At 41.3% G+C, this 14733-nt stretch overlaps 1 protein-coding gene across 4 annotated transcripts in view; it reads right to left on the bottom strand.

Annotated features, from left to right (window-relative positions):
• Positions 1-14733, bottom strand: part of RECK (reversion inducing cysteine rich protein with kazal motifs) — a 764658-nt gene that overhangs the window by 602134 nt on the left and 147791 nt on the right. For all 4 annotated transcript variants that reach the window (XM_069730404.1, XM_069730400.1, XM_069730403.1 and 1 more), the window contains exon 3: positions 2406-2480. In XM_069730404.1, coding sequence (XP_069586505.1) covers positions 2406-2480 — 75 coding nt within the window. The remainder of the gene's footprint in view (positions 1-2405; positions 2481-14733) is intronic.

Genomic DNA, 14733 nt, shown 5'->3' with positions numbered 1-14733 from the left:
AAACCCGTGCTGATACTGGGTCATGAGGTTATTCCTCTTCAGATACTCCAGCATAGCATCCCTTAGAATGCCCTCCAGTATTTTACCCACAATAGAGGTTACGCTTACTGGCCTATAATTTCCGAGTTCAGTTTTTGTCCCCTTTTTGAATATTGGCACCACATTTGCTATACGCCAGTCCTGTGGTACAGACCCTAAAATAATGACTGTACTTAATTCCTGCAGTACTCGGGGGTGTATCCCATCCGGGCCCGGAGATTTGTCAATTTTAGTGATTTTTACTATATTTTAGTACTCCCATCACCCGACGCCTGTGTCTAGAGGTAAACTTGACAGCGTGGGAGCTGCAGCGCTTTGACTGGTGGTAATGATCTTACTGACGATCAAAGCCACTGGTGTTTCTCATGCTGTCATGCAGATGATAGTGTGGAAGACACCTGATGTTCGGGGTGCAAAACAAACAGTAACACAGACTTCCTGGAGAAGTCCATGTTCGGGGTCCATGCCTGTACAGTAGGTGTTGATTACAGACCTGAACTTTACTGTTTGAGTTCGCCCATCTCTACTCATGTCGCAAAAAAACAAGCCATAGCTATATTGAAAAAAAGAAAAAAGTATGCTAAAGCAGAGCTCAACTCTCAAGCACTCGTCCACAAAGGTGCTTGAAATAATGTAGTGGAGAGCGGAGATGGAATTGTTTGTGACTGCAGAAACATTATTGATGGGAAACTGCAAATGCCGCTGTAACTATGCATATGTGAGAAAATTATCTTCTGCCCTATGCATCAACAGAGCTGAATTTGCATTATCACATCACTGATCTGTCAGCAGAAGGCAACAAACACAGCACAGCTCTGCACTGCTTAGTTATTATGTTGTGGAGGAACACAGCAGGCACTGATAGAAGTCAGCTAACAATGATTTAAAACATTCAACTATAAGGATGTAGATGGCAGGAGGATGTAGATGGCAGGAGATAAAATTGGCCATGATACGTACTGTACAGGAGCAAAAAGTGAATAGAGTACATTCTATCTTTGGAATTAACTATGTCAGTACTTGATACAGAGCAGAGCTATGCTGACTGGAAGCCTGCTGAAAGGTTGCACTGCATATGATTGGCCAGGAACACTAGAACTACAACAGGAAACAATGGCAACCGGAGAGTAAATAGAACCTGGAAAGGCATCCTTTGATGTGTGATTTATACTTAACAGGGCAGATATAAAAATAAGTTACATTGGCACGAATAAATACATGTGGAGATTATTATTAGGTTACACTTTGATTTTGGAAATAACTCTTTAAAAGTGATTGTCCTCTACTAGGACAAAACCTTCTAGATTTGAATGTTTGCCCCTGTGAAAATAAAAACATCTATACTCGCCTCCAGTGCCGATGCCATTCTAGTGGTGTCGGCACTTACTGTGGTTCATGTGCGGTTGTTATGACACATGAGACCTGCACCCAATCAGCGCCTGCATCACTGTCCCTGCCTTTGGACATAGTAGTAATCAAGAGGAAGTGAGTGGACAGCTGAAGCTCTCACTTTCTCTTGATTAGAAATATGTCCGAAGGAGGAGACAATGACACCAGGGCTAATTGTGAGCAGGGCTCATGAGTCACAACAACTGCATGTGAGCTCCAGTAATGTGAGTTCTGACACTGCTGGTGAAGGCTAATTCATTCAAAATACTTATTACAATGGCCGCCATTGCAGCTAGGTGCGGGAGCGCCGTTCTGCATCTGTAACATATCAGACTCTCAGTGACTACCCACTAACAACACAAGAACTGTGTTGCAATACTAGCGATAAAATGATTAAGGCTCTGGTAGAGCTGAAACGTCTTATATATATCGCTTCTACTTAATATTCTTGTTTTGCTCCCAAACTATTTGGTTTTATGTAATAAATATTTTGAATGAATTAGCATTACCCTGAGTGTGCGGTGAAATTATATTATACTGCTATTAGGACCTACTGGTCCATTACAGAGGCACCTCGCAATTTTGACCAAGTGCACACTAACTTTACTTCTTTAACTGCTGGAAAGGTGTTGGCGCAGGAGGCGAGTATAGATGTTTTCATTTTCACTGTCTCAAATAAGTCAACATTATAAGAAGTCAATTGATGATCATTTTATATTCAGTAGTCATTGTGAAACAATGTGCAAATTGATTGATGATTGCTCATCATCATTTAGTATACATTCAAATCAGCAGCATGACCCTGTTTACACAATGCAATAAAGCATGCTGCAAACAATTCATGATACTTATGCCCATATGAAAGATGTGATCAGATAACATAAGCATTTGGTTTGTTATAACATATGGTTTAATACCATACTGAAGCGTACAACAGATTTTACATTTATTTAAACTTTGCTAAGCTAATAGTTTACCATTGATGATGGACAAAATTCCGGAGCCCTCTGCAATAAATGTTTTTGATGTGATTCACTTTTTGATGCCAAAATCTGCACACAAAAAAGAGTACAATAAACAAAGGTAAATGAGAGAATCGATCATAGAGCAAACAACGTGTTATTTTTAAAAAATGAAACACACTCATTATATAAAACCCACTGCTTACTATCTCTAAACAATAGTTCACCTGTGAGATAAATGCTTTCTTCCTTCTAGAGATTTTCATTCATTGGCAAGTAAATAAGGAATTAAAGTGTAAATGCATTTTAAAGGGAACCTGTCACCCCGAAAATCGATGGTGAGGTAAGCCCACCGGCATCAGGGGCTTATCTACAGCATTCTGTAATGCTGTAGATAAGCCCCCGATGTTACCTGAAAGAGGAGAAAAAGACGTTATATTATACTCACCCAGGGGCGGTCCCGCTGCTGGTCAGGTTGGATGGGTGTCTCCGGTCCGCTGCGGCGCCTCCCATCTTCATTACAAGACGTCCTCTTCTGATCTTCAGCCACGGCTCCGGCGCAGGCGTACTTTGCTCTGCCCTGTTGAGGGCAGACAAAGTACTGCAGTGCGCAGGCGCCGGGCCTCTGACCTTTCTGGCGCCTGCGCACTGCAGTACTATCCTCTGCCCTCAAGAGGGCAGAGCAAAGTACGCCTGCGCCGGAGCCGTGGCTGAAGATCAGAAGAGGACATCTTGTAATGAAGATGGGAGGCGCCGCAGCGGACCAGAGACACCCATCCGACCTGACCAGCAGCGGGACCGCCCCTGGGTGAGTATAATATAACGTCTTTTTCTCCTCTTTCAGGTAACATCGGGGGCTTATCTACAGTATTACAGAATTCTGTAGATAAGCCCCTGATGCCGGTGGGCTTACCTCACCCGCGATTTTCGGGGTGACAGGTTCCCTTTAAGTTTTCACCCCAAAGCATGTTTTCACCTTCCTGACCAGGAAAGTTTTCTCAATTCTAACCACTGTCACTTTGAGGTAATAACTCTGGAACGCTTCAAGGGATCCCAGTGATTAGGAGATAATTTTTTTCGTGACATATTGTACTTCATAATAGTGGTAAAATTTATTTTATGTGACCTACCTTTGAAGAGACTTTGAGGGGTCCATATGTCAGAAAATGACACCATTCTAAAAACTTCACCCCTCAAGGTACTCAAAACCACATTCAAGAAGTTTATTAACTCTTCAGGTGCTTCACAGGAATTAATGGAATTGGAAGGAAAAAAATAAACATTTAACTTTAAAAAAAAAAGTTTCTTTTAGATCCAATTTTTTTTAACCTTCACAAGGGTTACAGGAGAAAATGGACCATAAAATTTGTTGTGCAATTTCTCCTGAGTATGCAGATAACCCATATGAGAGGGAAAACCACAGTTTCTGCTCACGGCAGAGCTTGGAAGGGACGGAGCGTTGTTTGACTTTTTAATGTAAAATTTGTTGGAATAATTAGCAGATGTCATGTCGCATTTGGAGAGCCCCTGATGTGCCTAAAAAGTGGAAATCCCCTACAATTGACACCATTTTGGAAACTAGACCACTCAAGGAACTTATCTACATGTGTTTTGAGCACATTGAACACACAGCTGCTTCACAGAAGGTTATAAAGTGGAGCCTTGAAAATTAAAAAAAAAAAAATCACATTTTTCCTGCAGGCAGGGCACAGCATATCCACATCAGTGCAAGGGTTGCAGGCACTGTATGTGCATCCATTGCTCCCACTGCATCCCTCCCAAAGCTCCATAACTGTCTGCTGCTGCTGCTGCAGCTTCTTTACTGTATACCTTCTTTTTTTCAAAAATTCACCCAAAAAAACAAAAATATACAGTCTGTTTTGTCAGACTGAGGCCTGTTGAAAAATCCTAGTTTATCAGGCATACGTAGCATAGTTGTGTGTGCTAACCTTGTGCCACTTTTTTTGTGTTTTAAATTCACCGTAAAAGGCCTCATATCTGCGTGCTCCAAGTTTTTGCATTTTATTCAGTTTTGTAACTGTTTTTGCTGCCCGATACTCAAATTCTACACAGCACTATTTAGCTTTTTTTTTTTAAAAAAAAAGGCCACATATTTGCCAGTGTGGTATTTCCGTGACAGCCCTCATATCTGTGTGCCCCAAGTTTGTGCATTGTAGGCCGGTGTACCTGTTTTTTTGCTGTCTGATACTCTAATTCTATACAGTAATATTTAGCATACATTTACTTCACCAAAAAGCCCCCCAAAAATTGTATACAGTCTGTTAGATCAGGCTGAGGCCTGCCTGGTGTTTGTCTTAGAAAAATCGTTGATTTGCAGTAATACTGATCAGATATTATTTTGCTACTAATATATTTTTGTTGAGCATTTGAAATAGTGCAGTAGTCCATTTAGGGCCGGTTTCACACGTCAGTGGCTCCAGTACGTGAGGTGTCAGTTTCCTCACGTACCGGAGCCACTGACACACGTAGACACATTAAAATCAATGCATCTGTGCAGATGTCATTGATTTTTTGCGGACCATGCCTCCGTGTGCCAAACACGGAGACATGTCAGTGTTCGTGGGAGCACACGGATTACACGGACCCATTAAAGTCAATGGGTCCGTGTAAAACACGTACCACACACGGACGTTGTCCGTGTGCAGTCCGTGTGCTGTGCAGGAGACAGCGCTACATTAAGCGCTGTCCCCCCCACTGGTGCTGAAGCCCCGTTCATATCTTCCCTGCAGCAGCATTTGCTGTAGTAAAGATATGAATAATTGTGTGTAAAATCAATATCCAGGTCCTCACCCCCCTCCCACCCCCTGTGCGCCCCAAAGCTGTGATTAAAATACTCACCCGGCTCCTGACTCCCTCGCAGCGTCCTGTCCTGGCCGCACCTTGTACTGTATGAGCGTCACGTGGGGCCGCTCATTTACAGTAATGAATATGCGGCTCCACCCCTATGGGAGGTGGGGCCGCATATTCATGACTGTAATCGGCGGCCCCACGTGACCGCTCATACAGTACAAGAGGTGCGGCCAGGACAGGAAGCAGTGCCAGCCAGCGAGGGAGCTGGGTGAGTATTTTAATCACAGTGGGGGGGGGGGCGCACAGGGGGTAGGAGGGGGATGGGGACCTGGATCTTGATTTTACACACAAATATTCATATCTTCTCTACAGCAAACGCTGCTGCAGGGAAGATATGAATGGGGCTTCAGCACCAGATGCAGGGGACAGCGCTAAACTTTAGCGCTGTCTCCGGCACGGTGCGTGTGGTACCCAGTGGGCACACGGGCGGCACACGTGTGCCGCCCATGTGCCACACTGATGTGCCACAGAAACGCACCGGCACACGGACACGGATAATTCCGGTACCGATTTTTCCGGTACCGGAATTATCTGGACGTGTGAGACTGGCCTAAAATGGGCAAGGCAAGGGACGGGGAAGTGGACATGATGATGATGGTGCATGCAGAGGACGAGGCCGTGGCCAAGGTAAAAGTGGGCAACAATAAAGACCCACATCTTCTCGCTCGACCTTCCTGTCCCAGTTTCTAGGGGACCGCAGCACACCACTATTGAAGCCAGAGCAGAGTGAAACGGTTGTTGGTTGTAGTGGATAATGCTTCCAGTCACTTAGCCACTAACACCATGTCTTCCACATGGTCAAGTCCGAGTAGCCGTGAGTGTGGCCCGGATATTCCTCACCCTGATCCTCCTTATTCTCATAATGCCGAGTGCCCTGAGACAACTGATCCCACACTTGGACACTCTGAAGAGCTGTTCAGTTCTCCATTTTAAGATTCCGGACTCTCTGCCAGGCAACCTTAAGTGGGGACAAATGTTATCGCATGTAGAGCTGCCCAAAGCTTTGACCAGCCCCGGTCACACTAAGGCGATGGTGGGAAAGTGTCACAAGAGGTGGACGATGGTGAGACACAATTGCCAAAAAGTCAGGAGAAGGAGCAGGGTGCGGATGTTAAAGACGAGGTGTTGGATGACATAGTGAGTTACCCAACCTGGCAGGAGGACATGCATAGCGAGGACAGCAGTACACAAAGGGAAGGAGGCATATCCCCCCCAACAGGCAGGAAGAAGCAGTGTTGTGGCGAGAGACAGAAAGATCTTCCCGAGTCTGGCTATTTTTTAAAGACTCTGCCGATAACCCCAAACAAGCCATTTGCAGCGCCTGCCGTGCACACATGAGCAGGGGTAGCAAAACAACCAGCCTGACCACCACCAGCATGATCAGGCACATGGCAGCAAAGCACCCAACTTTGTGGGCCGAACCCAAGGCTCCAGGACCACTGCCTGCAGGTCACATCATTGCTTCTTCCACTGTTTTGCGGAGAAGCCAATCCCCAGTATACCGTACATGTGAAGATGCTTCTACCCCTGTACCTGTTGTGGCCCACAATCAAGCAGCACCATCATCAAGCCCGTCCATGTCCTTGTCCCAGCACAGCCTTCAATTGTCTATACCCCCAGTCTTTGGAATGCAAGCGGAAATACCCCGCCAACGCCTCACAGACCACAGTCCTAAATTCAAATATTTCTCTTCTGCTTGCGCTAGAAATGCTGCCTTTTAGGCTCGTTGAGACGGAAGCTTTCCACATCCTGATGGTGGCGGCCATCCCAAGGTACTCGGTGACAAGTCACCACTTATTTTTTCCTGGTGTGCTGTACTGGCATTACACCAGCATGTGTCCCACAACATTACCCGTGCCCTCAACAATGCTGTTACAGGGACAGTCCACCTAACCACGGACAAGTGAACAAGTGCTTGTGGGCAGGGACGGTACCTCTCACTGACGGCACACTGGGTTAACATAGTGTAAACCGCGACCCAGTCGCACCTTCGGATGGAACACATCCTCACCACGCCAAGGATTGCTGGACCTACGTCAATCAGAGTTGCCCCAAGAGTCTACAGCTCCTGCACCACCTCCTCCTCTTCATCCTCTATCTTTGAAATCAACACATCAGTCCGAAGCTGGAAGCACTGCAGCACTGCCTGCCAAGCGGCAACAGGCTGTGCTGAAGTTAATCTGCATAGGTGACAAACCGCACAATGCAGAAGAGTTTTGGACAGCTCTGAAAGAGCAGTCAGATGTTTGGATGACCCCGCTGAACCTACAGCCAGGCATGGTCGTGTGTGACAATTTACCTTGTGGCGGCTCAGACAAGGTGAGCTCACACACGTACCTTGTTTGGCTCATGTGCTTAACCTCGTGGTTCAACGTTTTCTGAAAAGCTACCCGAAGCTGCTGGATCTGCTAGTGAAAGCACGCCGTCTGTCTGCCTATTTTAGAAAGTCAGCTACAGCTTCAGCCGCCCTTGCCGTGCTTCAGCAGCGTTTTCAGCTTCTAGATCATCGACTGTTGTGTGATGTCCCCACGCGCAGGAACTCTACGCTGCATATGTTGGAAAGGATTTGTGAGCAGAAGAGGGTAGTTGTTGACAACCAACATGAACAAGGCCGTCGAATTTCAGGTCAGATTCCACACATAAGACCTCAGGAGAGGACATGGATGTCAGACACATGTAACATCCTCCAAAACATTGAGAACTGCACCAAGATGGTGAGCGGCAATGATGCCATAATTAGAGTCACCAACCCGCCTCTGAGCATTCTGAAAACCTCTCTACTCACAATTAAAGAGGATGCATTGCAGGCAGAGCACGAAGACATGGAGCAAAGAAACATACAGGGGGATTACACTCAGCCCAGCCTCATGTCTTCTCAACGTGGATTAGTAGGCAATGAGGAGGAGGAAGAACAGGAGCTATTTTCATGCACTATAGACGGTAGTACAAACACATCTGTATTAGCGTCTGTTCAGCGGGGATGGCCTGAGGACAGGGAGGAGGAGGATGAGGAGGGCAGTTTGGTCAGTCGTCCTGTTGTTGAGGACACGGAAGTCTTGCCTGTTAGCAGTCTGGCACGCATGGCTGACTTTACATTGCGCTGCATTTCACATGACCCTCACATTATCAAAATTTTGTGTGACACTCATTACTGGTTGGTGACACTTCTAGACCCACGCTACAATGAGAACTTTCAATCTCTTCTGCCTGAGGCAGAGAGGTGTACTAAAATGTTGCAGTACCAGAGGGCCCTTGCAGTGGAATTACTTAGAAAATTCCCACGTGAGAACGCTGGCAGCAGACGTCAGAGTTTGTTGTACAACCAAGGAGTCCAAGCGAGAGAGACAGAAGTACAATCCAACTCCTGCAGGGGAACAATGGCCAAGTTCTGGGACAGTTTTCTCAGACCCTCCCATCGTGGCGGCCCAAAGGCAAGGGGTGCTGTCACAAGAAGTGCAATGTTTATGAAGATGGTGAGGGAGTACCTTGCAGATCGTACTAACGTTCTCCGTGATTCCTCTGTGCCTTTTAATTATTGGGTATTCAAGCTGGACACATGGCATGAACTGGCTCTCTACACCTTGGAGGTCGTGGCCTGCCTTGCTGCTAGCATTCTGTCAGAAAGGGTTTTTACATAGTTACATAGTTATTAAGGTTGAAGGAAGACTATATGTCCATCTAGTTCAACCCATAGCCTAACCTAACATGCCCTAACATGTTGATCCAGAGGAAGGCAAAAAAAACCCATGTGGCAAAGGGTAAGCTCCACATTGGGGAAAAAAATTCCTTCCCGACTCCACATACGGCAATCAGACTAGTTCCCTGGATCAACGCCCTATCAAGGAATCTAGTGTATATACCCTGTAACATTATACTTTTCCAGAAAGGTATCCAGTCCCCTCTTAAATTTAAGTAATGAATCACTCATTACAACATCATACGACAGAGAGTTCCATAGTCTCACTGCTCTTACAGTAAAGAATCCGCGTCTGTTATTATGCTTAAACCTTTTTTCCTCCAACCGCAGAGGATGCCCCCTTGTCCCTGTTTCAGGTCTATGATTAAAAAGATCATCAGAAAGGTCTTTGTACTGTCCACTCATATATTTATACATTAAAATAAGATCACCCCTTAGTCTTCGTTTTTCCAAACTAAATAGCCCCAAGTGTAATAACCTATCTTGGTATTGCAGACCCCCCAGTCCTCTAATAACCTTGGTCGCTCTTCTCTGCACCCGCTCTAGTTCAGCTATGTCTTTCTTAAACACCGGAGACCAGAACTGTGCACAGTATTCTAAGTGTGGTCGAACTAGTGACTTGTATAGAGGTAAAATTATATTCTCCTCATGAGCATCTATGCCTCTTTTAATGCATCCCATTATTTTATTTGCCTTTGTAGCCGCTGCCTGACACCGGCCACTGAATTTAAGTTTGTCATCCACCCATACATCCAGGTCTTTTTCATTGACGGTATTGCCCAGAGTTTTAGAATTAAGCACATAATTATACATCTTATTACTTCTACCCAAGTGCATGACCTTACATTTATCCCCATTAAAGCTCATTTGCCATTTATCAGCCCAAGCTTCTAGTTTACATAAATCATCCTGTAATATTGTTAAATATTAATTATTCTTATTTTTATTCTGTACCGAGCACATGGTTTCTTGCTGACACTATCAAAAGCTATTTCTGTGTATGTAGCTCAGAGTATAAGTTAACGCCATATACAGAAGACACGTGATCAGTGTTGAACATATATAAACGTCTCTTAGGAGGGTGTGGGGGCTTTTGTCACGTGGGACGGTCACCTCCCTTCCTGCACATTCATTCTCCATGGACAACCGATGAAGAAGCAACAGCTGATAGCGGAAGCCATGATGAACTTCACACAGACAGATGACTTTTACCATTCTACCTTTTAAAGATGAGTAACAAGAAAAGCGCTGATATTTACACATGGACACTCTGTTTGTAATTGTTTCATCTACCTTTTATGTTTTTGTTGCGATGGTGGATAACTCAATAAACCACTATACTTTCGTCAGAATATCATGACATTTTTCTTTTAAGAATAACGCACCTGGTTAAGTCTTGATTAGATATTTTTGCGCAATAACGATTTTTAACATTGGCCTAGCCAGCCAGTTTTGATTTTTTGTGCTATTTTTGCGTGAATTTCCTTCTTCTTGCACACGGGGGAAGACAGAAGAGTTCCGCTAGATTGTGCAAGTATTCAGGAATTCCACTTCAAAATTTCAAGTCACAAAGAACTCATACAAGAACCTACGAATTACGAAGACTTTAACAGGTGTCAGACGGATTGACAGCAAGCACTGGTAGTGCTGAAAATAGCCGTGCTGAAGTCCGGAGCCCAGCGTTGTAAAAGCAAAGGAACTACAAGCTGAGATTTCAAGGTAAGACAAATGGATTTGATTAATTCATATGCTAAATCAAGTCAGATAGAATTTGTAAGTTTGTACGGATCTAGCTTAGAAATATTTTGGTCTAATTTATTTGCAGAATGCAGAATAGCGAATTTGAATTTAGATTCTAAGCTAATGTTTAGGAAAAAAGAAAGAGAACAACTGAAAAATATTTTACATATGGTTTATGTATTTAACGAGTTTGTGACAGAGAAGTCCAAAAAAGACAGTGTAGAAAGAATTTCTAAGGAAACGAATGATGTTCCCAAGATTGACTGTAATGAGAAGCGTGAGAAAGATGTAATGCACGTATCAGTAATGACGATGACCACCCAAAGTGACATTGACTTTGTGACACAAGATGAAAAACAAGATGGAGGAAGTGAAGGAGACATGACAATTGACAAAGATGATCTACGAGGGACAGATGTACAAGGGCCACTAAAAATAGACGACTCAGAGGCCCAACTCCAACTTAAATCTAGGAAAATCCTGCTAAAATTATGCAAAATCATTCCTGCATATGATGACAAAATCCATGTGTGCAGAAATTCAGAGATATTTGAAAGTTTTGCTGATAAGTTTGATTTGACTAATCAGGAGAAAAATAATTTGTTTAAAATTTGGATTCCGGGACATTTTATGAGAAGATTTTCATTAGAAATGCAGAAGGAGGAGTATGAAAATATGACTGATGTAGAAAGATTAAGAATTTTGATTTTCTGTGGATTAAAAGAAAATTATCCAGATCTTGATATTCTTCTAAAATTGAAGATTGGCCAGAAAGAATGTACTTTTACATTCATGTCCATTTTTGAAAGGACTTATAAATTGGTCTGTACGAATTTGAATCAACAATCCATGATAAATTGTTTTGTAAACAAATTTAAATTCTTAAATCCTGTATCTCGTATAATTGCTTCACAGAAAAATTCCTTATACGAATGCGCAAAATCCCTTGATTTTTCGAGAAAACATGAGAATCTTGAAAGGAAAACAAATCACCCTAAGTTTTTGAAACCAGGCAGAATTCACTCTTATCAAAAGCCAAAATCAAAATCTCCAAAACTGATCTAAAATCAAATCTATGAAGTACGAAGAAAATTACATATTTGTTACAAACCCTATGAAAAGATTCAGGAGTCTATTAAAGAAATTTCTCTGAAAGATTTAAAATCTGAAGGGTCAGATCTGTCTGTAAAGATGGCGGAGACTGACAGACGGAAGCAGGTGAGTATCCCAGGGGGAGCTCAGCTGAACACTCCATTATCACAGCAGCTCTTCAAAGAGTCCATAGGGTTAAAACTGACCTTACTAAATAAAGCATTTCAGATAATCGACAGAGAGTTACATTTTGGGATAGGAATTGGCTAAATATGTAATTATATTATATGATGAGTTATACAATGTATTATTTATTAATATGTAATTATTTTATTCAATATAATTCTGCAGTTATATATATTAATATAGTATACAGTAAATACTGTAGCATATTTGTATAAGTAGAGATTATATTAACTGTATTTTTATATGTATAGTGAAATAATGAAAATTTACTCCAGGAAAAAAAAAAATATTTAGAATTACAATTAAATACATTTATTAAATATATACATATGTATAAGATATCTAAATTATTTTGTTTTGAAATAAATATGAAATTAACCTTTATCTTTCATTTTCCCTTAGAATTTTACTTTCAAAGCGAGGATTGAACAAAAAAAAAATACCTGTTTCATGAATTTATGTCTTATTCACACAGGAAGCTATATTAACTGCATGATATATATATATATTTAACACTTAAAAATAAATAATATATCTAACAACCTAAAAAAATGTGTGTACTACATGTTTTTCTGTAACATTATGTTTTTTCCACTGCATGGTGCATGACGTGACAGCTGTGAGTTAAGGAATATCATATAGCCTTGTTTTTTAACTTTAGGAATTTCCCTCAGCCTATACATGCAAATGGATTCCTGTACCGAAATAGCGTTGGAACATTCAACTCGGGTTTCTTGTAAATGAGTCCAGTCCTTTCTATAGGTTAAAACATAGTGTTAGATAATATTTGGGGAATATTCAAAGGAATATTAGAATACTAAATGTAATAGATTACAATGCGCATTGATTGATAATTAGGATACAATATTTTGGGTTAATATACATGTTTTTTATTCTTTGTATGTGAAATGTATTGTGAACGTCTATGTGTGTCACAGTTTGAGTGACAAGTAACAGAGAATATGGGCAGCTGCTAAGAGTGAACCTAATGCTAAGTGTGTAATGTAAGAGTGACCAGAGCGTGGTATGTGGAATGTGGAATGTGTATGCACAGTTTGACTGAGGCCTCATGATTTATGGTATGTTTGAAAGAAAAGAAAAAAAAAAACAACAACTTTGTGTTTAATAAATAATAAGATTCAGTTAAATTATTAGAATATTAAGATATATTTAAATATTATTATTCAACATATATTTCTTTAGTGATTATTAGTGAATAAGTACAATAACATTTTCCAAATTATAATTTTTTTCATATTCAGTGTTTTTTTAAGGTTACATAGATGAGTACACATCTTCAAACAAATATATGGCACAAGTTGATATGACAGTTATAAAAATAATGATTTTTCACTTGGGTTTTTACAAATTAATTTTTTCATAAAATAATATTTTTTGATATTAAGGGGGAAATGTGTTTTTGATCCTGATCACATCATCACATTTCATCAATACCTCTTCTTCACACATTTTAATAAAGAAGAAATATTAATAAGGTATTATTGGGTACAATAACAATAAATATTATAAAAGTCATTTTTTCCTCTAATGAAGGGTATTATATGCAAAGCTGCATAATTTCAATATTTTGGTGATCCAAGGTTATGACAACATCTACATGAGGAAGTATTAAGGGAATGTGTTACTGAGACATAATCTCAGCATTTGTCATCAACATATAAAGGCCTTATTTTTATTTTTATTTTTTATTCTCATTTTTATTTTTCATTTTTTTCCACTTTTCTTTCAATTTTTATTTGTCATTCTTATTTTTCATCAAGGAAAAATCAATATTTAATAGAGTAATGTCTACAAGCATATTGCTTTATCAAATATAGTGATCATATGGTTTCATTATATAAGAAAATTTCAATTCTAAGTTAAATACAACAATTCTTTCACTCATTCATTCATTCATATATATATTCTTATTTTGGTTCATGGCTATACATACTTACATATTATTGGTCTACTGAACATAAATTAATAAAGTTTTAATACTAAATATCAGCACTTGTTACATAAAAGACATACTGACATCTATGGGTTCAAAAAGAAATTACACCTATGACATAAAAATGTCCAATCACATGAAGAATATGGTTAATAATATACTATCATTTATTATTATTATTATTATTATTATTATTATTATAGTGCTTTTGTAAAAAGCACTATATTGTTATTCCCCCGTAGACAACTTATTATTATTATTATTATTATTATTCAGTCCGCGATTAATGCGGCCCGAACCGCTGCACGCACAGACTCCAGTGAGGTGTCATTTCGAAGCCAGCGTCCCCAAGAGGTGTGCTAAGTATTTTTCGTGTCGATCGGATTTGTAGCTTTGGCGCAATTTGCGTTTTTCCCCTGATTGGAATGCAATTTCTCAATGGGTAAATTTTCCCATAAGGTAAAATGGCTGTTTTCTGAGGCAATTTCAAACTAACTGCCAACTGCCACCTGGCTGATTAGCTCAGTGCTGTGTGCAGTCACACCCAGTTACTATGGCAACGCCTACGAACTCTACATGACCCCACCAGGACACAGTTTTGCCAGATAATATCAGCTCTTAAAGTGACCAACCCACCAAATTGTTAAATTGTTACCTGAGGTGTCCAGCCCACCAAATCGGAGGCCGAGGGGCCCCGACCACCAAATCGGAGGCCGAGGGGCCCCGACCACCAAATCGGACCCTGAGGGGCCCCGACCACCAAATCGGAGGCCGAGGGGCCCCGACCACCAAATCGGACCCTG

This window comes from Ranitomeya imitator, chromosome 6, assembly GCF_032444005.1.
Source record: "Ranitomeya imitator isolate aRanImi1 chromosome 6, aRanImi1.pri, whole genome shotgun sequence".
Lineage (NCBI taxonomy): Eukaryota > Metazoa > Chordata > Amphibia > Anura > Dendrobatidae > Ranitomeya > Ranitomeya imitator.
This window is presented reverse-complemented; position numbering and strand designations above follow the sequence as displayed.